This window comes from Coenobita brevimanus, chromosome 7 (genome assembly GCF_032717465.1).
Source record: "Coenobita brevimanus isolate Jiangsu-jjx chromosome 7, ASM3271746v2, whole genome shotgun sequence".
NCBI lineage: Eukaryota > Metazoa > Arthropoda > Malacostraca > Decapoda > Coenobitidae > Coenobita > Coenobita brevimanus.
Genome location: NC_136960.1, coordinates 3,653,873 through 3,681,334, shown reverse-complemented (window position 1 = coordinate 3,681,334; position 27,462 = coordinate 3,653,873). Strand labels below are relative to the sequence as shown.

General features: G+C 39.6%; 1 protein-coding gene across 1 annotated transcript in view; it reads left to right on the top strand.

Moving 5' to 3' along the window:
* LOC145404710 (multiple PDZ domain protein-like) overlaps positions 1 to 27,462 on the top strand; it is a 1,044,659-nt gene that overhangs the window by 1,014,403 nt on the left and 2,794 nt on the right. Inside the window, exons 39-45 of the mRNA XM_080276264.1 lie at positions 639 to 740; positions 3,677 to 3,830; positions 10,302 to 10,564; positions 11,387 to 11,494; positions 16,046 to 16,201; positions 20,833 to 20,985; positions 22,331 to 22,521. Coding sequence (XP_080132390.1) covers positions 639 to 740; positions 3,677 to 3,830; positions 10,302 to 10,564; positions 11,387 to 11,494; positions 16,046 to 16,201; positions 20,833 to 20,985; positions 22,331 to 22,521 — 1,127 coding nt within the window. The remainder of the gene's footprint in view (positions 1 to 638; positions 741 to 3,676; positions 3,831 to 10,301; positions 10,565 to 11,386; positions 11,495 to 16,045; positions 16,202 to 20,832; positions 20,986 to 22,330; positions 22,522 to 27,462) is intronic.

Here is a 27,462-nt window from a genome sequence, read left to right as displayed (position 1 = left end):
CAGTCAGATTGGAGGGTTGGTTTGACTAGTAATCAAGGAGACTCATTCTTACCTCGTAATGAAGGATCATCAAATTTTCTACTATCACAATTTAGTGGTAGCCAAACCTTATAAAAAATTTCACTTAACACTTTGTCACCTCCACAGCAACACCACAATACTCCTTAACTTACTCATGACTTTCTGTTCATCTCTTCATGCATGTAGAGTTATATGGAGAGAGAGACACAAAAATGAGGAAGTAAAGGAGCATTGTGGTGTTAATGTGGATATGATTGAAAACATTAAGAAAAATACTTTGAGATTCTTTGGCCGTGTTGAGAGGATGGAAAATGAAAGACAGACTAGAAGAATCTGAGTGAAGTGGAGGGAGGAGTGGAAGAGGGGGAGACCAAGGATGAGATGGTGGGATGGAGTGGAAAATTATATGAGAGGGGGGAGGGGGAAGTTTGAGGGAGGGCATCCAAATGACAGAGAACAGGGCAGCATGGAGATGATTTGTTTGTAACCACCGCTTAGAGCATTAAGGTGTCTGACAACAGATAGACAGATAAATGGATAGATGACTTAGTTGTGAGTGAACTGTTTCCCTCAGGTGAAATCAAACCTTTCATACTAACTCTGGTCGTCTTTTCCAGGGCCAACAAGGACTTGGGATCATGATCATTGAGGGTAAACATGCAGAGTACGGCAACGGCATCTTCATCTCAGACCTGCAAGAGGGATCTGTAGCGGCTGAGGTAAGATCACGGGTGATATCTATTTTTCCTTGAATTAACCTCTTGTAGTTGGTGTCATTATTATTATTATTATTATTATTATTATTTTATTATTATTATTACTATTCCGATCAGCGAAGTTAAGCAACATTGGGTCTGGTTAGTACTTGGATGGGTGACCGCCTGGGAACACCAGATGCTGTTGGCATCCCCACGTGTCAAGTGGGGTTGGTGGAGGATTAGTGCCCCTCCCCGTAAAACAATTAACTCTAAGCCCTTGGCCACCCCGTCTGGGATACATGGCGTCTGGCAATGAATGAATGAAATTATTACTATTATTATTACTACTACTACTACTACTACTATTATCAATATTATTATCATTATCTGATAGGAAGCAAAGTTGGTGGGAAGGTTGAGGATTAGACAAGAATAATGTGCAATAATATGATTTTGAGCATAATCCATCAGAGGTCAAGTTCAGGGACGAAGTCAGGTATCCAGAGCTTAAACCAGTTGGTAGGCATAAGTGTTGCATGCTTTGAGTGCTCCTTCTTTTATGTGGTAATCATACGGTCATTTGTCTTCGTAGTATAATAGGAAAAGTGTATGGTAGGATATTTATTGACAGAGTTTGAGAAAGAACAGAGGAATTAGCTGGAGAAGAACAGGAGGCTTTAGGAAGGGAAGAGGTTGTGTAGATCAGATATTCATTCTTAATCTTTAGTGGAAAAGTTTCTAGAGAAGGGAAAGAAGTTGTATGCAGCTTTCATGGATTTGGAGAAAGCATATGACAGGGTCAATAGACAAGGATTGTGGAAAGTATTAAGAATATATGGAGTAGATGGGAAGTTGTTGAATGCTGTGAAGAGTATGTATGATGGTGCTATGGCTGCAGTGTGTGTGGATGGTGAACTGAGTGAATTTTTCTCTTTGAAGGTTGGGTTGAAACAGGGATGTGTCATATCTCCATGGTTGTTCAATCTGTATATGGATGGGGTAATAAAAGAGGTACAAGGTACGAGGTAGGGTAGTGGATGTTGGAGTGGCCCTGGTGAGAGAGGAGTGTTTGGAAACTCCCTGTACTGTTGTTTGCAGATGATACTGTGTTGTTGAGTGAAGACGAAGGGGAGCTGCAAGGCTTGGTGGATGAGTTTGGGAGAGTGTGTAAGAAACGGAATCTAAAGGTGAATGTAGGGAAGAGTAAAGTGATGGTGTTTGAGAGAAGTGAAGTCAGTGAATGTACAGCGAGGTTGGATGGTGAGGAATTGGAAAATGTGAGTACGTTTAAGTACTTGGGTAGTGTGATGAGTAAGGATGGAGGTTTGGAGGGTGAAGTGCTTGAAAGGGTACAGCAGGGAAGAAAGGTTGCTGGTTCCTTGAAAGCAGCGATAAGAAACAGGGAAATGAGCATGGAAGTGAAAAAGTTACTACATAACAGTATTGTGATACCAACTCTAACGTATGGAAGTGAAGCTTGGACGTTGTTGGAAGGACACAAGTCAAGAGTGAGAGCAGTGGAAATGAGTTATTTAAGAGGAGCCTGTGGAGTCACATGGAGAGACTGGCTGACGAATGAGGATATAAAGGAGTGTTGTGGTGTGGATGTGGATGTGATTGGAAGTGTTATGAGGAACACACTGAGGTGGTTTGGCCATGTGGAGAGGATGGAGGGTGAGAGACTGACGAAGAGAGTGTATGTGAGTGAGGTGGAGGGGGGAAGAGGGAGGGGGAGGCAGAGGATGAGATGGAGGGATGGGGTGGAGAGGTATATGAGAGAGGGAGGTGTGAGTTGGAAGCAGGGCAGTGAAATGGCGGGGGACAGGGCAACGTGGAGGCGATTTGTTTGTGGCCACCCCAAATGGAATTGAGGCATCTGGCAATAGATAGATAGATAGATAGACCATCTGATAATTTTTATTTAGTTAAGGATGAATGAATGCATGAATGACTGATGATAGACTTTTTGAATTGGAGGAGGTAGATACAGCCTTTATAAACCCCCTCCATGTGAGAGACCTACCTAATAAAAATATATGGTGGCAGCAAGAATGAACTAAGTTAATGTTAAGGACATCAGCTGGCTTGAAGGAGTTAGATTTTTGTGAAGACATTGGTATAAGGAAGTGCTTAGAATTTTAGGGAGACCACATTAAGGTTTCATGGAATATGATTATTTTATTTCACGTTTTGTGAGAGAGGGGGGTGTGAGTTGGGAGCAGGGCAGTGAAATGGCGGGGGACAGGGCGACTTGGAGGCGATTTGTTTGTGGCCACCCCAAACGAGATTGAGGCGTCTGGCAATAGATAGATAGATAGACAGTCATTTTAGGGAATTAAGGAGTCCATGTTTCTTGTTCCAATTCATATTAAACTAGCTGGTCCAGTTTATTACTCTCTCACTAGTGATGAAACTTTATACAGTAATATGAAATGCTATGGAATTTATGAGTGATTTAAAGGCAAGACACCAGGCCATTTCCTTAAAAGGGGAAGGCAACCCCCAATTTAAACAAATAATTTTTGAAGCAGGTAATGTAAATAGAATGTGTCGTACCTCCCTGTATCATTGCTAACTGCTATAATGTGGGATGCAGGCTAGTCAGACCTATAAATCATAGGTGTTCTGCAAATGTCCGTTGAGAATTTAGAGCTTGCCTTCTCTTTTATGACATAAGTTTTATGGATATGGTCAGTAGTACTTAATAGCAGTAGTTGTAGTCCCTGGTTCATCAGAAACATTAACCCAGTGGACTGAAGAATGAAGTTACCCTTCTTCTGCAGTCAGCCATCCTTCTTTAGGGGGATGGGAAGGGGGTTGAGGGATGTTTGTATAACCTGGCATCTCCACTGTCTAGTCATGTTGGTGCCAGTGCTTGAAGGTATCCTTCACCAGTACCCCATCAGTACCCAAAACCATAAAATAACACAGCACACAATGATTTTGCATACCTCCAGGCTGGCTTGCTGGTAGGAGACATGATCCTGTGTGTAAACAAAGAGGAGATGGTGGGCATTGACTACGACCAAGCCACCAACATCCTCAAGAAGACTGAGGGTGTCATTAACATGTATGTGGCTAATGCTGCTCGAGCCTCAGGGAAGAAGCCAGGTGAGTCAGGTTTGGTTTGGTAATTACCTCTGAATGATGGTTTATTGTGTTTGATACAGACCTGGTGCTCACTATTTCAGTACTTATATGATTATTCCCACCAGCATAATTCTCTCTCTCTCTCTCTCTCTCTCTCTCTCTCTCTCTCTCTCTCTCATATAGTGTTCTTATACTGTATATACTTAAGTTTTTAATTGTTTTTCTGTGGCTATTATAGTCATTGCAGTGTTGTTAAAGTTCTTGCCTTAATGATTTCTTTCCATTTGCTTTTATTCTTGATGTGATGCAGTATTGCTAATTCATTTTCTTGCAGCTTTACTTCTGAAGAGTGTTAGAGGAGATTACTGTAAAATATTGTATGGTATAAAATTGCGTACATCCTTTACTCACGTTTTGAGATTACCATGGCAACCTTGAAATTATTTGTCAGTATGCAGAATGGTACAGTACATATCCTGTGACTGCTTTTTGAATTTGGTATGATACAGTAAAGGTTTATGATTTCCAGCAAGTTTCTGAACATTTAAAGGACAAAGTGCTTTCCTCAGCTTGTAGCCTTAATAAAAGCATAAAGTATCCCAACCATCTAAATTTATTGCACAGACACCAGGTCTCATGCTGAGTGAGAGTCATTGCAAGTTAAGCTGTATAATATCCAGAAACCATTCACTCCAAACATCAGTGAGGACCTGAATGCTGATGAGAGGGTGCACCTTCAGATGTCATAACTTTTTTTTTTTTTAATACAAATGGAATCACTGACAGCACCAATTCTGAGCCATGTTTGCTGCAATACCCATTTTCCTTTGGTGATTTGGATAACAAACTTTGTAGAGGACATCATTTCAGGATTTTTGCAGGTATTTTGAGATAAATTATATGAACCATTACTTTATCTTATTTTTCTAAAGCTAGGCATCACGCTGCAGTATTTGAAATTATACAACTGTTGAGGTACTTGACATTCTGTTCTTTCCAACCAAAGTTCTTACTGGAACCGTACTCGCAATAACTCTTTCGTTACAGCCCCTGTTACGATGTTATGGTATACTGCTGTTGTTTCAGGCTGCAGTATTCTGTGTTGAATATTGTGTACATTTTACACAGCTCAGTTGTTGTTAGCTGTTTGTTAGGCAGGTACTAGTATCTGTTTTGAGTGTGAGTGTTTACGTGTTGCTAAGAACTTTGCCAAGTGTGTTGCAACAAATGGGGTGTTGTATGTATGTGTGTGATGTATACACTAGTTTACTATTACTGGTCTACTGTATGCTCTGTGTATTGCAATTTCTAGGATGTTGATTATATGTCACTTATGTTCTGCGTAATAGCACTTTCAAGATGTTATATATACCCTATGTTGAATGCTGAGCTCATTACATTAGGTATTGTTTGAATCACTACTGATATGTTTGCATTTTGATGGAAGTTGAGTGTTGGTTGCTGTTGAGTGTTTGCCTTTGTGTTCCTTTCTGTTTGCTGAGTACATTACTTTTTAATGATGAACTGTCTTTCTGTTGTTATGTAAGTGGTGGCTGTGGTGTTATTGATCCAGTTCTAATTTGGTATTGTGTTATTGAGAAAACAGTTTGTTTGCTCATTTCGGTATTATGCATTTTTTTTCTTGCAGTTTTTTTCAGTTTCATTGTACAGTTGCAAACAAAAGAAACAGACAGTGCCATAGGCTTGGTGCACAAGAACTGGGTATTTCTACCTGATAAGTTACAGTGAGATTGTTGGGAAAATTATAGCACCTAACCTGCGCATACCCGCACTCTCTCTCTCTCCCCTGCCTTCTCTCCTGCCCTTTCCTCATTGTAACCCATCAGCCAGAAATGACCCAGTTCTTGGGTTCTTGGACTAAGGCAGTGTTTGTTTCTTTTATCAGCATGTGTACTTTTATTGTTGGTATGCTGTGTGTTTGTTGAGTGTATGTGATTTTTGTGTATTTGTGTATGTTATCTGGTATTCTTAAAGATGCTTGAACAAGAGTTTGCATATGCAGTGTCAAGGATTATGGTATAGTATCTGATGTGCTGGTATATCTGTGGTGTGCTGTTTGTACAGTGCTCAGTGATTTCTATGAGTTTATGTGTAAATGAATTGCTGAAAGTTTATGTAATTGTGGCCTGTGTTGAGTAGTATATCTTTGTGTTGTGCTGTTTTGCAGTGTTCTATAATGTATATGAGTTTATGTACAAGTAAGTTGCTGAAAGTTGTTAAATATTTGGCATGTGTGGAGTATAAAGGTACTGTATGTGTCAAGTCTAAGTGAGTTACTGAAAGTGAATAGAAATGAAGTGTGTCTTGTGTATTTGTGTTTTGAGTGGTGTGTGTTGTGTTGGTGGCTGCAACACTAACTCTGCCTTGTGCCTCTGTTGCTCTGTGCCGCTGCCTTGGGCCCGGTGCATGGTCCTGTGAGTATCATGTCTCTAAGTTCACTCCTATGGTCCCCCTCTTTTCCCCTCCCTGTACCTGAAATATTATGTATGTTGCAGTATATTCATCTCCTCTACTGTATCATTGTTCTTTAGTATGCCTTGTTGTTTTTCTTAATTTTGTTCTCATCAGTATCCATCTACCTATTCTGCATGTGTATAGTTTTTTTTTCTTTACTTGCTTATGTATTGTTTTTCCGTGTAACTCCTTAACTTCGTGTGTAGTATTGTTATGCTGTTGTTGCATCTCCAGCATCACTCTTCATGTACTGACCCCACATAAAAAATAGTGCTTTTTGTTCTGTATGATTTTTCAGTTGTGATTGTTATGCACCTTGACTTGTGCATTCATACAATTTTGTATACATATTCTGTGCCCATATACATATTTTGTGCCCATATTCTGTAGTACAGTAGTAGTAGTAATAGAAGTAATACCAGCAGCCCTAGGTTCATCTGAATGTGAACCAAGGGGATTGCAGGTTGAAACTGCCCCTCTCCTGCAGTCCACCATCTTCCTTTAAGGAGGGTTAGGGAGGGAGTTGGGGGATGTTTATGTAACAAGGCAGTTCCACAGCTCAGTTACATTGGTGCCACCACACAAATGTACCCCCTCTGGCATCATCTATATTCTGCAGAATTACTTTATGCTAGCAGTACTATAGACTGGAAGTTCCTGTCATGAATAATGTTTAACTTGTCTTCTTTATGTAAAGGTTAATAAGTATGAAAATCTAAGCCAAAGAGTACTGTGTATAAATTCATTATGTTTGTTGCGGTATTTCAGCATCACTTATGCTTTACATAATACGCAGTACCTGTATCAAAATTCTTTAATCCTGCATGTCAGAAACAAGTAGGCAAGCAAGCCTTGCTTAACCCCTTCAGTCAGAAATGTCTGTCCAGAGTTTAATAAAACTGTTTGGCAGTAGCAAGAGTAAGATATAAATAACCCAGTGATTGATGAATGGAAAGTGTTAATGACACCCTGGGTATTTACAAAGCTTTCCACTGTTAAGAAGGATATCATATTGCAGAATAGTTGTAAAACTCTGGTAAAGCATTGTTCCTTAGTGCTGGAGAAGGATGCCTTCTTGTGATGGCACTATTATAACCATGTGGCTCTATTGCCTGGTAATATAAATGTCCCTCAGCTCCCTTCCTCTCCCCTGAAAGGAGGATGGTGGACTGGGAGGAGTGCAGCTTCGACCTGCAGTCCACTGGGTTCACATTTTAGATGAACCTGGGGCTACAACCACTACTTCTGTTACATAATCCCAGTAAAGTGTCCCTTGACCCTACAGATATCCCTTCAGGATCCATAAAACATAGTTTGAACATGTACACTGTAGTAGAGTTGCTTGCCAATGGTAGGTATGTGCAAGCCACCTGGTACAATACATACATACATACAGTGCATAGGCTGTTCTCATCAGTCCAGGAAGAGCTGGAATTTTCAGATTAGTGGATATCCACTGTGAATGTCTGTTCTTTTGTACTGTATACTTCTATTTTACTTTTTACCTTTTTTTGTAAGAGATGCCAAAGAGGGTCACCACCCTGTGGTGGTACTGATATGGCTTGGTGGCTCAGTTGCCTGGTCATGCAAATGCCCCTCAATTCCTTCACTGTCCCTCTAAAGGAGGATGGTGGACTGCAGTAGGGTAATTTCAGCCTGCAGTCCATTGGGCTCACATTTAGATGAGCCCGGGGTGTACTGCTGCTTGCTTTGCAAATGACATGTACAGTATGTAGTATTGCCTGTGTATAAGCAAATTGTACCCATACACACATGTTTTCTGAGTGTCTTCCCTTGTTACTTTAACACAAAAATTCATATTTTTAGTTTTACTTTTGCAGTCACCAGCTGATGTTATTTAGCGTAGGAGAGCCCCTAGAGATAGAAATATTAATGAAGACTGCATACAATACCTGTTTAAAAAGTTTATCAAAATATGAATAAAATAATCTGGGGATAGTGGGATTAAAATAAAAACTACATCCTCTAGTGGGAGGGGTTAAAGCGTCTCAGTACTGTAATTGATACAGCCTGAACCTGTGGTGACTCATCATTAAGTCTTGCCCTCAATTGGCATCCTTACTTTCATAAGTGACATTATAGAAAATTATGCAGCCATGTTAAGATTTTTGGCTGAAAATCAAGCCTTATATAATCTTCACAAAATGGAAGGGTTGAGCCAGTTTTTAGCATTGGCAACAAATAAGTAGATTTAGTCAAAAATTTGTGAAGGGTTTTAATACCAGATTTTAAAGTTGTTGCTGATTATGTATGCTGTACTGCTCAAAAGGTACAGTTTTCGTTTTTCGTTTTCGTTTTTAAAGGGTTCAACATGCTTGCATGCATTGGCCTTGGTCACCTAATGGCAGCTGTTCATGCTGCATGATCCATTGCAGCCTCCCTGTTCAGTCCCTTATCCCTGAGGTCACACTTAATGACCTCGTCCCATGTCTTTCTCGGTCTACCCTTTGTAAACCCACCCCCAATATTAACACTTCTCACCTTCTTCACCCAATTATCATCCCCCATCCTCTCCACATGTCCAAACCATCTCAATCTACCTCTCCTCATCACAACACCAATACACTCCAGTCCCATCCCACCACTCAACTCTTCCATCGTGAACCCAGCCCCCCCAGACCTTGGACGCAGGGACATACTACACATCCACCTAATGATTGTCATTTCTGTACATCTGAGCCGGCGAATATCCTCCCCCTTCACTGCCCAGGTCTCATTACCATACAGCATTACACTCCTAACACATGCTGCATACAAAGACCCCTTAGCACATATGGAGAGTCCTCTCAATGTCAGGAGAGGCAAGAGCTCCCTGAACTTCTTCCAACCACTTCTCACCCTAGCCACAGAGCTAGCTCCAGCCCCACCTCCAGCACACAACATGACTCCCAAATAACAAAACTCTTCCACACACTCAAGAGATTCACCAGCAAGTTCAATTCTTTCACGTCTGACAATCTCCAGCTGCTCTCCCCGACACGCCATACACATAAAATCAGCATTAGCTCGCAGTCTATCTCTGATACCACTACATCTCTTATGCACCTATTTATCATAAACACCGCACAAGATGGAATTACTTCCCATGCCCTTGTGGCAAACTGCACCTGGCCACTCTCCCTCGTCTTTGACAGTATTTTTCAGTAATTCTTTTATTGTTTTTGAAGTACTGCTTTCCCATTTTTCATGTCCTGTAATTGCCTGGTTGATAAATCCTGAATATTAAAATACTTTAGTATTAGTAAAGTGTGAGATTAATGCATTATACTGGTAGTTTACCATATACCCAGCTTATAGGAATTGCTATTCCTTGCAGTCCCCCCCCCCCATGATAATTGTTTGGTGCTTAACTCTCTTAAACTGTCATTATATTAAAGTGCATTAGGTTTAGATTAAGGTTCTAAGTCACACTGGGCAAGTTTTCACTGCAAAATGACCAAGTTGTAGCTGATAGGGGAAAAAATGGAATTTGCCTTAATTACTGACAATGTTTTAACACCAATATTCATCAGGAATGAAATGAAATACAGAAGAGCTCTCATGAATTCCATGACTGCATGTTTTCAGTGATATACTGCATTTACAAAGGGGTGTCCTTCTGAATGTGTAGTACCTTCATCATACAATACTCTCATCATATGATACTTCCATCCCACATTTATTTGCATGGAAGAGGGAGGTTTAGTCATTCAGAATGTTATTTTTTTAAATAGTGAACTTGACACAGTGGTGAGAGATAAGAACTGACTTGTTTTTGCTGTGTTGGAGTATGAATTTGTAATATGAATGAGAAATTTAATGTTGACTTAAAAGTGTTGTATAGGGAAAGTGATATGATAAACCAAATTTCTCAAAATTATCATCACTTCATTATACGATGGAAGATATCATGTTTTAACATGGCTGTGTAGTTCACTATATTTTTCTTATATTTATTAGTCATCTGTTTTTGGTTTAGAAAGTGATTGATATTGACTGATTCCCATATTCCTACAGATGTGCCTCCCAAACCTACAATTGCACCTAAACCTGCCCTGCCGGCCAAACCTGCTTCGTTGTCCTCGTTGCCACCTCCTGCCGCCCTCATCACCCCGCCAACCCCTGCCTCGGATGATCCCCCCCCTGTGCCACCGCCTCATGTTCGACCCATACCTTCGGATCGTCACACTGTCCACAACCCCACCACACCTGCCACTGCTGCCTCTGCCTCACCACCTCCACCCTCTCTTAAACCCTCAGAAGAGAAGGAGAAGCCTCAGGTCAGTGGCTGCCTTTTTTGTAAACTCACATAGCCTGGTTTTGATTCACAAATAACAGAAATGTTGTCACACTGAAATTCATTCATAACTGTGAAGCTCATCTTTCAGGTCTCCTTATTCAGTATATCAAGTGTACAGGGCTCTTGCTAACTGCTGATGGTTGCGAGCCATTTGGCTCCTAAAGTTTCAGATTTACAAGCCAAATAAATTTGTAGTAGCCAAACTGACTACAAGCCGAAATATTTTACAAGCAATAATTTTATTTATTTATTTATTTGCACATTCTCTATTTTTAATCATTAACAGTGATGACAAGGAAAGACTTAATAATCGATCACAACATGCTTTTTGCTCATTTAAGTAAGATTTACTTCTTTTGTAGTTTACTGGGTTTGGAAGTGGATGTATTTTCTTCTCACCAAAAAGCAACTTGCATGTAAAATGTTTTCGCCGAAGGGAAAAAACACTCGCATTTGCGAGCTGTGGCTCACCAAACAAGAGCCGTGGTGTATGAGAAAAATTGTGGTATTTTGGGACCTCCTTGACATATAACAAGGATCACCCATGAATACAAGAGATGCCTTCATTTGACTGTTTAGATACTATCTGTATCTGTCTATTGCCATACGCCATAATCCCGTAACATTGTTTAGATTTTACAGTATTCTCTAATATTGTGTACACTACTAAATTTCTCTGTGTTGATCTGACTCATGCTTTAAGTTGGTTATCTGCATAAAAGTAGTTTTCTCTTTAACACAGCTTTTTATCATATGTTATAGAAATTAACTAAAATTTAATAACCTTTACCAATGTCCTCAGGATCCAGCGACGGCAGAGATCCGACCTGGGAAGGAGACGACGATAGAGATAGTCAAGGAAAAGATGGGACTTGGCCTTTCTATTGTAGGCGGCTCAGACACTCTGCTGGTGGGTTTCACATTGTTTTTTTCTTTCCTCTACCTTAGCTTGTAATGTGCAGTCATTTATATTATTATGACTGCTGTCCTGTTAAAAAGCAAATCTTCTTTTCCCAGCAGTCATCATTTAATTTTACTTTTGTCCCCCTATCCTAATTGCCTACTCATTGTCACTATTGGATTGTATGGAGCCACTGCAGTTGACTTTTTTTATTTCTTTTCTGTAACCCAGATACTTATATCTCCTCCATAAACCATGGAGCTGTATAAAAAAAAAAAAAGAAAAAAAAAGAAAAAGGGAAACCATCTTAATGCTGCCCCTTGGCTGAGGGGAGGAGTGTGTCTACCACACTGGGCTTTTGAAGATTTCTTTGAAATTATCGGAATGGTTTCATAAAGATTACAGTGATGTCAAGTTTAGCTTGCAGTCCACTGGGTTCATGTTTTGTATGAACCTGGGGCACTGCTTACAATGCTTGAATATCATATGGTGGCAGGAGCTTCTTCAAGTTGCCTCTAAAAAGAGAGCAATGAGTGATAAAGGCCTGTTTGGGCATTTTCCACATAGAGTTGTTTGGCAGTAGCATATTCCAACCTATGTGTGAATTCATAGCATCATCTGTTATGCTTCCCCCCCCCTCTCTCTCTCTCTCTCTCTCTCTCTCTCTCTCTCTCTCTCTCTCTCTCTCCCTCCCTCCCCATTTCCCTTGTTTTGGGTAGAACAGGAGCTGTTTATGTTGGGCTTGATTATGATACTTTATCAAAAGTCTAATAATTCATGGTTTCTCACCAACAACATTAAGGGTTAAAAAAAAAAAAAAAAAAAAAAATTTGCAAAGCCAAAATCATATTTTTTCAGTACCAAGAGATCATGGAGACACCAGTCAGAAGATAGCTAGGCCTCTGCACCCTATTATTGCACACAAGCTCAGTGAGATTGATGGATGCTTTTAAACATGGTCATAGGTTGAGGGAAATTTGTACACTTATTCCATACTGTCAGAAGTTTCACCAAGTTGTAGAGGTAGCAGTGTCCAAATTGAGTAGACACCAGCCCTGTGTACCGGGAGGCCACCAAAGTCAAATTAGCCTATGTAAAAATAAAGTGGAATCTCCTAAATTGCAGCTTTATGAGACTGAGCATACACCACAATTTGAGAATTATGTGAGTTAGAAATAACTATTCATATTGGGAAAACTACATAATGGGTCTGCCAACTTGTAAAAGTTGCCCCACTTACTCCCAAACTCACATCAAACTGGTCACCGGTGAACACTACCAATCTGGAAGGGAAATTAGTAAATCATATTTAATGGGCATGAACAGTATTGAAAGATTCTTACCTGGCCGAGACTGATGACATTGCTTGAATGGACGGAGGAGGGGGGGGAGTGATTCCAAGGCTTGAGGCAGACTACAGACTCTCAGCATGAGGCGAGTGTGCTGCTGCTTCATACTGCCGTCTCTTTGCTGCCTCCTCCTCGTCAACCCCCCTCAGGAAGCCCTCAAAGTCCAGTGTGGAGACAGCAGAAGTGGTGTCGTCATCGTCTTCAACTGCCTCCATGTCATCATTAAGAGTCATCGATTCGTTGAGGTTAATTATTTACCAAACTGGCGTGGCCCTTCCATATTATCATTCACAGCTTGCCTGTTATTACTCCTGGATTACCACAGCTACTGGGCATTTTTAAAATTTACCTCTGAAAGCTTTAAATGAGGTTATAGAATGCATGATTCATTGACACGTCGAATTGGAGTGGTGGTTGGTAAACAACACAGCCAATTTGAGAGATCAACAATCAACATGGCCAGTTTGAGAAATCAACGATCAACACTACCACTGGCAACCTGCCTGCTTCCCAAAATAGGTATACCTGTATTTTTTTTTTTCCACTCACTTCTTACACTCACAATTCAACAGTTAAATATCTGCGTTGCATACGAACCACAATTACCTAACTTGGAATCGTGGGTTTTTTATAGTACAGTATATGTGGAATCGCCACACCTGTTTGGTAAAGAATTACCTTGTTGAGTCTGTGATGGTGGGCAACTTTGGCTTTCTTCTCACTGCCATCAATCCTCCTTATTACATTTAACTTTTTGGTGTAAGTTAATGTTGGCTTCTTCTTCTAATGCTTCCTCAAAGCAGTTGTAGACTTAAGAGGGTTGCATTCAGCCATGGTAACACTGGGCTGGTGGAGGAAGCATGGGGGGGGGGGGAAATGGTCTCGTTAACCACACGGTAACAACGGAGGGGAGATAGTGTATGTAGCCAGGTGCTGAGGCATCAAGTGCGCATGTTTTCCATGCTTGGCATGGGAGGGATGTGCTGCGATTGGCTTGTAGTAAGTGCTGTGCTTGAATATGATATGGTTTAGTAATAACTACGATTGGGTTATGCCTGGCTTGACATGCAGCCTTGAGGTAATGGTGCCATGTATTGTGCGGGGCATTGGAAAATGTCACTTTTGAGGCTGCGTTTGCAAATTTTGTGTAATTTCCACGAGTTTATTGACATTGCGAACTGTTGCATGATGTTGCCACATATTGTGAATCCACTACTGTATTTAGGGTTGCACGATTTAGGAGATTCCACCGTATAAATCATACCCAAGTCTTAGTATAACACATGCTCCAGGCATAGGGCTTACCTTGAGTAAGGTTGGTGGAAAAGGGCAAGGAATTATCGAAAAGTTACATACGTGCATACTGTGGAAATCACAGTTAACTGGATACAGACACCACCACAAAGTTGATTACAATATGGCCTACCTATTGAGACATATGTACAAGACAACAGGTGCAGTGTTGGCCCTTTCAAGTCCTTGCTGCCACTTCCAGTGCAGCAAAACATGAAAGGAAGTTTCACAAGTGGGATTCTCGTATGCATTTGTGACCAATTCCATGTTGTAACTCAGCTTCTGTGACTGATAGCCATGTCATAACAAATCTCTCACCTTCTCTGTGCTTGGGTGTTGAGGCTTAGCTTCCTTTGTAATTGTGCCTACAACAATCTGGTTGGAGTTCAAATAAATTTATAGATTTAATACAGGTACTTTGAGGTATGTACAGAATTTATTATTATATTTAGTTTGAAAATTTAAATCTTTCTTTTGTTCCGTACTCAATGAGTTGCATTAATTCTCTCTTTGTTTTTACACCCTTCAACATCCCCAAAATAGAAAGTGAGTACAGTATTATAAGTACAGTGAAGTGTTTTACCAGGGATAATACTGTATTGTGTGTTGTTGATATTTGTTCTTTTGTGTTTGTGTTCTTTGTTCCTTTCATTAGTTTCTGATTATAATTTTGTATTATAGTGGTAGTAGGTAGCTACCATGGCTTTCAGATAAATATTGATATAGGAGAGCTTTCTGCATGGAAAAAATAAAAATTTTGCTTCCTAACAGAGTTTTGCCATTATAGTAACTCAGTTTATACTGTAGTGTGTGATGAATAAAGTGCTCTGTATGTGACCATTCCCAGTGTGATCTGTTGCTTTTAATATAAAAAGTAACATTTGCATCATGTAGTATTGTACTACAACAAGAATTCTGCCTATTGTACTCTTTGCATTCATAGTGTTATTAGAATTTGCAGATTATCCAAAGCAGATAAAGTTTGATATGCATGTATTCACTGGTAAAAATAGCTAGTGTATTTAAATATTGAACCTTGTAGTTAGCAGAGTCAGTAACATTTCAGTCAATCCCCAGTTGGCTAAATTGCCTGAGTAGAATGCTGTGTAATATTTCCCCCAAATGATGTTACTGGTGGGTTAGAGGATGGCAGACCAGTTTAATATAATAAAAGGCAGTTGACCTGTGTTTGAATGCCTTTGTAGTTGAATCAGGTGCTGGAAATTTGAATTCATAGTTTGAGATTTGCCATAAATTTGAAGGTTGTCCATGTATGATATTATACACATACTGTATATTCATGCAGTCCAGTGACTTTTTATGTTTTATTCTTGCTAGCCCCATATAATCAAACATTAACTCAGAAGGGTTATTATAACCTGGAGGGGTTAGATATAGCCATTACCCCTTCATAACAAGGGGCTCTACTAAGATGAAAACTGCCTGGTAGTAGCAAGCATAAACTACAAATATGCATTGGTGGTTATATTTAGTGGTCTTTGTATATACAGTACAGTACCAGCAGTATATATTGATTGGTACTTTCAGGAGATGCTATACAGTACTTAGTTACATGCATTGCTCCACATACAATATTTAGCTGTTGTGCAATTGACACTGGTTGATATACTAAAGCTTTATGGCAAGGCAGTATCCTCAGGAATATTACAGTTTTGTATGATGCAGTACTATGTGCAATATTTCCATACTTGCAATTCCATATGTCAGAGAATATTTTGAGAATGATAGATAAACTTGTAACGTAGATGTAATTTTCACACTTAAACTATACTGTATGCAGTATTTTTATACTTCCCACACTGTATGTCAGAGTATATTTTGAAAAGTGCTGATAAATATGTATAGTATTGTAGATGTAATACTGTACTCACACTTAAACTCTTTGTTCTGTGGACAGGGTGCTATCATCATCCATGAAGTCTACCCAGATGGTGCAGCTGCCAAAGATGGCCGCCTCAAACCTGGAGACCAAATTCTCAATGTGAATACGGAGAACTTTAGGGAAATCACACACCAGAAGGCTCTCAGTGTCCTCCGCCAGACTCCATCCAAGGTTGGTACATATTTCATTATCAGAATTTTACTTTTTCACAAATTATTTCAGTGTATTTTAACCATTGTTAGTACAGTAAAGGAATTATATTCAGTATGATTATTAGCCATTTTTTTATTGTTTGTACTTTAGTTAGCAACATAAGTATGGTTAATAATACTTTTGACATCCTTTTACTGTTTTTTTTTTTTTTTTTTTCCTGAAGAAATATCACTGAAGATATTTTTAGTTGGTAAAGCTATTTTTAGTTGCAAACTTATTAGAGTTTTCAGGGTTATTCTAAAGTTACCAGTCACCAGACAGGTTGAATTGTAGCAACTTAATATGATAGTATACCAGTAAATTCCATGCATTTTGACATCCTTTTACTGTTTTTTTTTTTTTTTTTTTTTTTTCTCTCTCTCTCTGAAGAAATATCACTAAAGATATTTTTAGTTGGTAAAGATATTTTTAATTGCAAGCTTATTAGAGTTTTCAGGGTTATTCTAAAGTTGCCAGTCACCAGACAGGCTGAATTGTAGCAACTTAATATGATAGTATACCAGTAAATTCCATGCAAGGAATTTGCTTCAGTTACTGCATTTCTTTGTTTTTTTTTAGGCAAAAATTAACCTATGTAATTCACTGAAGTACATCTCAATGTACAGTGTTTAAGTTGTGTGATAATTATTTATGCAAAATATTACATTTAATATTTTAGATTTATTTACTATTTTCGTTTTTTCTTTTGTGAAGGAAAAAGAGAAGGTAAGAAGGGGAGCAGACAATAGTTGCATTTACTGTACTGTATTTTGTGCAGTAAAACTGTAGTGTAACTATATCGGCTTTAGTTAAAAATAAATGTTGTTTCTGCTGTATAACACTTATGTGGTGTTGCTGTGTTGTTCATTGAAAGTGACTTTGCCATCACCACATGTGCAGTATATTTTGATGGCACTAGCATAGTTTGGTATCTGTTGTTGATATATGCATAACTTTTTTGGTGATCAGTTAAAGAGTAGTACCCTTGTTGACTGCTCAAGTATTTCATGCTGATTATGTAAACTTACTGACATTATTCATTTTAGTTCAGGATGATAAGGCAGAAGGTAAGAAAGCAGATTTCTTGCTTCTTCAGAATATAGTACAGTACTATGGTTTGTTTTGCAGTGAGGTTGCTAAGATACCTGAAGGGACTTATGTATAGAGAATGTCATACATCTCATAAGTATAGAAGATGTGAGACCATCTCATTTGCTGATTAGAATTGAGAAGACAGGTGACATCTGTGTGGCATCAGACTAGTACAAGAAATGTAATTCCAGAGTTAATCTGAAGTGGTTGTTACAGATAACTTTTAACCCCTTAGGCACTGGCAGCTCTAAACATTTCCCTGTGTCCATGGTGCGGGAAAACCAGTTAAAAATACTGTGTTTTCATCATGTGTTTTAACCCTCTTATACCTAACCAAACATAATAACATTTTAGACAGACAAAGTTTACACTCCACACTGACAGTTCACGACCTACTTATCAAGCATAAGTATGCAGTAGGTTCGACAAATGACCGGCTCTTCCAGAATTTACGATGCAGTCTACCGATCGTCATTTCTGAAATGCTGTACGAAGCCGAGGGGTTAAATGTGTTGCAACACACCCCCACTGAAGGCTTCACTTTTTTGTGTATTGTTGTTTATCCTACCATGTCACTGTCAGTCATGCTGATGAGCCTACAGTTGTTGGCGTTGTGCATCGTGGGTGGAGCAGAGCAACTGCAACATCCATCCAAGAGCCAAGCTTCCTCATGTTTCATTGCACCCATCATGGGGAAGAACCCTGGTCTGACTCTGGCAACAAACTGTCTACCACAAGGGGGCACCAGATCCCTACGAAGTATATGTATGTACTGTACTGTACTGTACAGTACATGTAGGATGGCACCACAGAAGTAGTTGGCCATCCTCCTTTTTTTGAAGACATGAATGCTGAACCTCCAGTTACCTATTGGGGATCAAACCTATACAAAACCATCACTCCGCAGAGACCATCTAGAAATTCAGGTTTACAGTTCAATCTCTCCAGTTTGAAAAGTCTCACTTGAACTAAATAAAGCAATTTGGAGATGACAGTTATGTTAAAAATGTCATTGGTATGAGGGAGTTACTGTCATGAGTTTGTGGGGATGGCAGAATGTAGCTCTTGTTCCGGTGAATTTAACTGCATGAGTAGATGCACCCTCATGTCCATGTTCAAGAGATGTATGACTAATAGCTATACATTAATCCTTTTGTTGGTGATTGTCTTATTTACTGAATGTAATTCATTGCTACACACTTAAGTGCAGTACTTTGAAATGAGTAAGTCTGAGATGATGAGCTTGATATAGAATTTTAACTTTTTGCTGAGAGTATTATAATGTAGCTTATGTTGTTCTAATACTGAATGTTGAGATAGATTTTTATGTACAGTACTGTGCTGCTGTAGAGGATGACCTGTAATACAAAAATGTAATATTTAATATTCTTATGTGGTTACTGTGAAGTGTTGGTGTTCAGCAGTGTTGTCTCAGTGGTGTGCTAAACTGTACTTATTGGTGGCTGTGATTAAGGTGAAAAATCTTTACACTGGTAATGTACTGTATTCATATAGCTGTTGAATGACTACTCTTTTTTTGTTATGTAAGAGTGATTTGTATGGAATACTAACCAGATGTGGAGAGGATGGAGAGTGAGAGACTAATGAGGAGAGTGTATGTGAGTGAGGTGGAGGGGGTACAGGGAGGGGGAGGTTGAGGATGAGATGGGGAGTTGGAGTGGAGAGATATATGAGAGAGGGGTGCGTGAGTTGGGAGCAAGGCAAGGCAGTGAAGTGGCATTGGACAGGGCAATGTGGAGGCGATTTGTTTGCAGCCACCCCTTACGGGATTGAGGCGTCTGGCAATAGATAGATAGATAGGCAAACCAGATGGCATTCATTATCCCTGTTAACATCAGTAAATTGCCCAGCGTATTCTTTCGATACTTTTTATATTGTGAGTGGGTCCACGACATCTTGAACTAATATGGAACTGTATCAGATGAGTATGATCCTTACCATTAGTTATGTAGTTAGGTTTACACTTAAAGGATGACAAACTCTAGAGATATATTGTACATGGTGTATATATATATTACATTTTCTGGGAGGTTTCCTTTTCATATAAAATTGTCAAGAAAGGACACACAGTTACTGTTTATCAGTCCCTTGAGAGAGTAACCATCAAAATTTTTGTGCAAAAATAATGAATATATACAGTATAACTTTTGCATAGCAGTCTGGTAAGTGTTCATTATCATCTGTGGCAGTCAGGCTCATGCTGCTGGCATGTGTCATTTAAAATTATGATGAGAGAAGCCATTTATAGATCATTTCTGAAGTTATGACTGACCTATTGTTTGGTGTGATTGTACTCTTGCATTTTAGAGTATTGATATATTTTCTGTATGAAGGATGAGAAGGGAAAGAGATAAGGAAAGTGTAGGTCTAGGGGAGTGAAAATTGTAGGGAAACATATTGCAGTAGAAGTGACATGACTGTGTACAAGCACACACCTGATCCACAAAGCAGCAGTGTAGTTGCAAAGATTCAAATAGTGACAGAGTGATGATTTAGTGGCGGATTCAACGGTATGAAGACCCTAGTTATAGCAGAAGTGGCAACACCACTATGTTGACTCACTGGGAAGCCTGTGAGACAGTGCAAGGGTAGTGCACTGTGATCATGTGAGAAGGGCATGTTATTTCATATTGTCGATAATCCTGAGGAGTAGACTCACACCATTTATAAAACGTATGCGTCTGTTTGATAAAATTATTAAGTATGTACCCTAAAACTATGTTGTTGGTGTGCAGTATCAGATAAAATTAATACATATTTATGCAAAAACTATGGTGGTAATGTGTACATTATAATATCTTCCATCATCTGTGCCCATTAATGCAAGATTTAGGTATGAAGTGATGCATAATAATGATTAGTGGATAATTCACTGTTGACTCATATAAATCTCTTCATACTTGTAATAATAAGTACCCAGTGTGTACCAATAAGCCAAGACTCACTTGGGAACAGGAAGATTAACCCTGTTATAGTTATTTTCCATTAATTTTTGTGGGTGAAAATAAGTGAACGTGTGATTTTTTTTTTTAGTTGGCCTGTTCTTACTCATACACTGTATGTGGTACTGTACACTGTTTTATTGGCTTGTTAAATTACCACATTCAGAATAAAATCAGTGCATTGATGGTTAAATTGATGGTTGGTTGATCATATGGCAGTAATACATTCCCAATCAAGTTAACACATTGTCAGACAGTCATGTCATAGTTGGATGTGAACGTTGTGGATCAGGTTGCTAGAGGCAAACCAAAAGAGCCTTGGGATGAGATCATACAGTGTGATCTCAAGAATAAAGAATTGAACAGAGAAGCTGGTAGGGACTGAGTAGTATGGATTGAACAAAGAAGCTGCTAGAGATTGAGTAGTGTGGAGAGTTGCCATTAGGTGACCCAGGGCCTAATCCCACTAGTGCTTTGGAGCCTTTGTAAACAGAATGAAACAAAACAAGCAAAACAGTGGGCTCATGCAAGCTTTTATTGTTTGTCATGATGCAGGTTAAGATGGTGGTATACCGAGAGGAAGGGACACAGAAGGAGGAGGACCTTTATGACACCATCACCGTCCAGCTTACTAAGAAGTCCGGCAAGGGGCTTGGACTCTCCATCGTCGGTCGTAAAAATGGTCCAGGAGTCTTTATTTCTGATGTGGTAAGTGCTCTGGAGCGAGGATTCGCTGGGCTCAAATGTAGCATGAATGAGTATCTGGCCAATTTTATTGGGTAGACTGTTGATATATCTCCTACATTCATACTTTATCTTTCCTTTTTTGTGGATTCTACCACACTCCTTCCATACTTGAGAAATAAAGGTTACAATGGTGATGGCAGTGGTGATGGTGATTATGATGATGGTAGTTCATATCTTGAGATTACATTTACACAGTCCTTTATCATCGTATGTCTGTTCATGCACCACTAGATTAATGTAAACATCAGTTGGTTGCTGGAATAGTTAGTTCCCCATATTCATACATAAATTTGGCTGATAGGTGTTTAAAGTGCAGAATGAAATTGTTTGAATATTGGAGCTTTGATACTTGTTAGGGTAATTTTAAAAGAAGGTAGAAAATGGAAGAGAATGTGTGTTTGAAAATTAATGTAGAGAAGGATTGCAAAGTATTGAATAATGTGAAGATGAGTTTAGTACAAGAAGCTGAGTAGTATTGTGTGGTTAGAAACAGTGAAGGGGGATAAGAAAAGAAGAACAGATGTAACCTTAAATAAGAAGCAGGAGGTGCAGCAGAAAATGCTACAGAAAAGTGTATCAGTAGAAGTGAAAAATAAAGGATAAAGGAATAAAGGAACTTGAATCATAGAGTAAATTGGATGATAAAAGAATCTAGGAAGAAAGTGAATGGGGAATATGTTAGGAACATATTTATTCAGTACAGAAGTAGAAGGAAGAAGCATTACAAGACAGTAAAGAAAAGTACAGGAATAAATGGGCAGAGAGGTGAGGGCATTCACCATCCACTCAGTAGATATAGCACTACCTTCCAGCAACAACACTGAATGACAAGCCAAATGGTTTCCAGCACTCTAGGAAGCCATTAACTATTCTGGGACTCTAGGAAACCATTCACTCTTCTGGGTTGTAACTATATAATCATCAAATAGATGTCTGTTAATCTAGCGAGTTAAGGCATTCTTCATATGTATCTCTCCTAGTAATAGTTAGAATACCATACACCAGTGCACCATATTACCTGTAATGGCTCCATAATGCATCACTTCATAATCAGGGAAACCAACTACAGTATACCACTATATGATGAACTGTGTTCCACTCATTGTGTAAGGTCACCGTCCCCTGGTGTTCAGGTGCTTTTTGGTGTGCATGTACAATACTTAATACTGTACAGAAGAGTTTTGAAGCACCTTGCATTCATGGTGGGAGTAGGGTCAGGATAGGAATGATGATGTTTTATAATGTAAAGATTATACTTATGATCTGTGTTAGTATTTATATACATAATAAATTCTGCGTTTCACAGGTGCCTGGTGGTGTAGCTGAAAGTGATGGACGATTGATGCAGGGTGATCAAATTTTAGAAGTAAATGACACAGACTTGAGGACAGCCACCCAAGAACAAGCTGCCGCCATCCTGAAGTGTGCACCCGGTTCTGTCTCCATTAAGCTTGGTCGCCTCAAGGCTGGGAAGAAGGCTAATGCTAATAACAATGCGTGAGTGTTCAATTTTTGTATTGAAATGGAAGTTGGGACAGGTCTTTGATGCATGCAGAGACAGGGATGGGCCTTTGTGCTGTGTATTGATATCATGCAGTAGTTAGCTCTGTTACCCTCATAAGATTTTTAAATGCCAGTTAATTTAATGAACTACAGCACTTCAACCAGGTGTGGTCCATAAGGATATAATTCCTTAGGGTGGTTGGGCATTATTAGATGAAGCTCATGTACCACTGCTAAGGGGTGAGCAGCTGATCACTCTTGCCTTAAATGTCTGAACTGAGTGGCCTAGCCCTGAGTTCCTATGCTTCTAATTGGGCAGTATTGGATTGGATGATGGATGGATTGAGAATGAAAACATTCTTAATACTGTACTCTTGACTGCATTCAGAAGGTTCCCAGCCACTTTGTGTTCTCTACATTTGCACCTTCCAAATTCCTTGTCTAACTGTTATGTGCTTTCTCCAGATCCATGAAGGGATCATACAGCTTCTTTCCCTTCTGTAAATACCTGTACTTTTCTACTAAATGTCTTGGAGCAAATATTACCTGGTCTACACTCCCCCTGCCCATCTTATAACTGCATTGTTCCACTCCTGCTAATTCCTTGGCTTTCCTCCTGACTCTGTCAACAGGTATCCTACTTTTGTATCTTACCTATTACTGCTTCTCATTTTTCCATGCTGATTGCTTTGTTTCCAGCCAAACACTTCTTCTTCTTCTTTTTTTTTTTTTTTAAAGTAGCCCCATGTGGGGACACTTACCATCCACTCACTTGATGTAGTGTTGCTTTGGTTGTCTGCCCTTTGCCCTCATCCATCCTTCTTTCTTTCCTTCACCCTGTCCATTTTCTTTTGCCTATGGGTGACTTTACACTCCCTCTTCCATCTTTCTTTCCTTCATTCTTTCCTCTTCTTTCTGCCTATGGGTAACTCTACACTGAGTGACAAGCCAAATGGTTTCCTGTACACCAGAAAACCATTTATTATGCCGAGCGGTGACCATATAATCAAATTATGGCACCTGGTGGTTTAGTGGGTAATTAGGATACTCCAGTTGGATTGAGCCTGTGTAGGTTTATATCCAGGGGATGGTTGGGGTTTATTGCTCACATAATGCCACTCAGGGATGAGTGAGTCTGGTCACTCTCATCTTAGATGTCAGGACCAACTTGCCTAGCCCCAGGTTCCTGTGCTCCTCATAGGGCAACGTAGGACTGGATGATGGATGGATGGATGGATAGCCTCATGCTCCTCCCATGGCTGCATGTGCCTGTCTGTTCCTTCCTGTTTGTTCATTCCATTTCTCTCTCTATTTGTTTGAGTTCTCTGAGACTCCTAAGGAATAATTAGGAATTGGCAGTTTTTTTCTTTCTTTTTTTTATCCAGAGGTTGTTGGGGTTTATTGCTCTCAGGGATGAGTGAGGCTGGTCACTTTCATCTTAAATGTCAGGACCAACTTGCCTAGCCCCGGGCTCCTACGTTCTCATGGGGCAATGTAGGATTGAATGATGAAGGAATGAAATTATTTATTTATTTTTTTTAAGAAAGCTAGTGACTCATCCTGAATGAGTTTGTTGATCTTTTATGTCTTAGTAGCAACACTTACAGATGTCTTATTAGCTAAGTCATCGAGAGTTTTAAGACAGAGAGAAGAGTCTGAGGATGGGATGAAGGGATGGATTGGGAAACCATATGAATGAGAGTGGTGTGAATTAGAGGGAGACAACTTGATTGCAGAAGATAAGGTGGCATGAAGGCATTGTTTGTAGCCACCCCCTCAGAGATGAAGGCATCCAGCTATCCTTTTATCAGTGCCTTCATCTCTAGCTTCCTTTCTTGTCGTTATATAACTGCTGTTGTATACAGCCACTGTTCTTCTCTTAGAGCTGTCAATAGTGTTGTTTCTCAGGGCTCTGTCCTATCACCAACTCTCTTCCTTTTATTCATCAATGACCTTTTAAGCTGTACATCTAATCCAGTCCACTCATCCGTTGATGACTCCACCCTTCACCTTTGCATTCGCTTCCTGCTGTGTCCATCTCAGCAATTGCTTCAACAAACAAGGGATGAGGCTATGGCACACCTGTTGTCTGACTTGGCTCATATCTTTGGGGTAAAAATAACCTTGTTGTTTTAATGCATCAGATACTCAGATCTTTCATCTATGAACCTGACAAAATCCTCTGCAGGAGTATCGTCTAATTTTTAACAATATCCAGCTCAATCCAGCATCATCTTTAAACTTACTGGAGGTTTCATTCACTTGAGATATATCTTGGAAAGAACCCATTACCTCCCTTGTAATATCTGCTTCCAAGTGATTGGGTGTGCTAAGCTGACTCCATACCTTCTGTACCCCTGCACAGTTGTTGACTTTATGTACAGGTTTTATTCGCCCCTGTGTAGTGTACAACTCTCGTGTGGGGAGGCTCCCCACACACAGCTCTTCTCAATAGGGTGGAGTTAAAGGCTTTTCGTCTCATTAACTCTCCTCCTCTTTCTGGCTCCCTTCAGCCTTTGTCTCTCTGCCGCACTGTTGCATCTTTATCTCTTTTCTGTCGCTACTTCAATAGTCACTGCTCCTCTGAACTGCCTGCTTGCATCTCTCCACCATTATGATGGGCACATAGCACCAGTCTAGCGAGAAACTCTCATCCCATTTCTGTCCAACTCTCTAATGCATGAGTTACCTGCACCTTCCAGTCTTTCGTGTATGCAACAGATCAGCTGTGGAACTGTTTCCCTCTGTCTGTTTTTCCTACTGCCTATGATCTCCAGTCTTTCAAATGCAGTGTGTCCAGGCATCTCGAAATAAATGGATCTTGAAATTGGCACTCTGTTATCTTGTTTTTGTTTTTTCTTGGATGGAGCAATTTATGGGCCCCTGGCCTTTGGTTCCTTCTACCTGCCATTAAAAAAAAAAATAAGAAATAAAAAAAAAAGATAGATTGGAAAAAAAACAAAAAAAAAAAAAAAGATAGGAGACTAAGTTATCAAAAAGAAGAATGAGATAATCAGGAAAAGATATTTAGATATAAGTTAATTAGAGAAGAGAACATGATGACAGTATAAGCATGAATCTCACTGTTCTTCAGGTTAACCCTTACATCTGCAAATGGTGATAGTGACTCAAATACTTTATAAGGCATTCATAATTATAATTTTTATCAATTCTCTCAATATTTTTCTTTCTTCCATGCTCACGTAGGAAGAAATAAAGGTTTGTACTCCATTTGATGTTATGTTTCAACTATTATATTAGCCTTAAAAAGTCCTTAAACTTAACTGCTCTGGAAAAACTGGAGCCATTTGATTAAACAAAATATAGTACAGTAGTGTAACATTTAATAGATACCTATTGATGCATAATGCAAGCTTCTTACATCAGAACTTGTTCAACAACCAGTCATTGTCTGGGGAAGCCATACTGTACTGTTGACACTGTATTGCAAGCAGACCAACAGAAAGACAGACAGACTGACTGACCAACAGACACTGTGCTTTTATTAAGCTTGAGAAATTTAATACTGAAAAGGAATGTACACTTGTAATGTGGTAAATTCTTGATTTTCTCACTGCCATCATTCAGTGGAGACACCCTTGAGGAATGATGCAAGACATTCCTCTGCCACTCCCAGGTGTTTAAAGAAGGTTGGTGCGTGAACATATCTCAGACCAAGGATGCCAAGACCAGGCTTTGTTGTGTACACTATTCTTAACATGTCAGCAGTCTTGTGGTCAGGTAGACATTTTTCAGTTCTGCTCTTTGTGCAGTCCAGATATGAGTGCCCTCCAGACTGATTATTTTTATTAATTTTTATGCCTACACATAAATGTTTTTATGTATGTGATCATACACTTAATATATTCACTTCACCCTCATATGTTTTCCCGTACCCCTCTTGCACCATCTGAGCATCTGCTACCTAATACAAGAGACACTGTGATCACCAAGACATGTTGCATATTTACATAAAAAGGGCCATTTTCCTGAATAATGATGCAGTCACTGAAAGACAGTCCTTTTTTTCTTATATTTTTTCAATGAATGATGTAAAAAGCAGTGATAGAAGATCAGTTGTCTCTGTCACAAAATTACAACTAGTGCCACCAGCAAGGGCAGTGCTGTAAGCAAAAGCAGGAAGCCAGAGCAATCATCGCCTGTAAGGCTGGAGAGACAGTCCAGAAAACAATAAGTACTGTAGATGACTTAACAAGACCATACTCAGTGTTTGCTACAAGACTGGTAACTGGATACACAGTCTGAAAATTTTTTGAGGATAAGAACCCAAAAGCTGGTGAAAGGAAGCATCACTACATTGCTGTTGTACACAGTACCTGATTTCCATTAGTTCAGAGAGTAATGTCTTCATATACTGTACTTGTACATATTTGCACTACAGTACAGGTCTCCCTCGTTTTACGGTGTATCGTTTTACGATACTTTGCATTTACGATCCTTCTTCTTTAGTACCCAGTGTTCATTTTACGATTGAGCTCCCTCGCATTTACGATTGGGCATGTGGAAATCCTGCACTCACAGGCAGATCAGCTGAGAGATGCGTGGCATACCCGCCCCACCCACACAGTTTCCCGCGCTTTTGCCAGTCTCACCCGCGTACTTGTTCAGCATACAACCTCTGTGCATCTGTGTGCATCAGTGCCCATGATATTACTATTTCTCCTGTTCTTCATATTTTGCACCCCTAGTGCCACCACCGTGATGTCTTGTAAACGCCCTGCAACATCTGGTGCTGGTGATATGAAGCCAAAGAAAGCAAGAACATCCTTAACCCTGGAGTCTAAGCTTAATATTGTGAAGCAGCACGAAGCAGGTGAGGGGGCAAACTCCATCTCTCGTTCCATGAGTCTTGCACAGACTGTATCGACTGTTATAAAGCATGCTGTCAACATTAAGAAAGCTGGGGAGACAAGC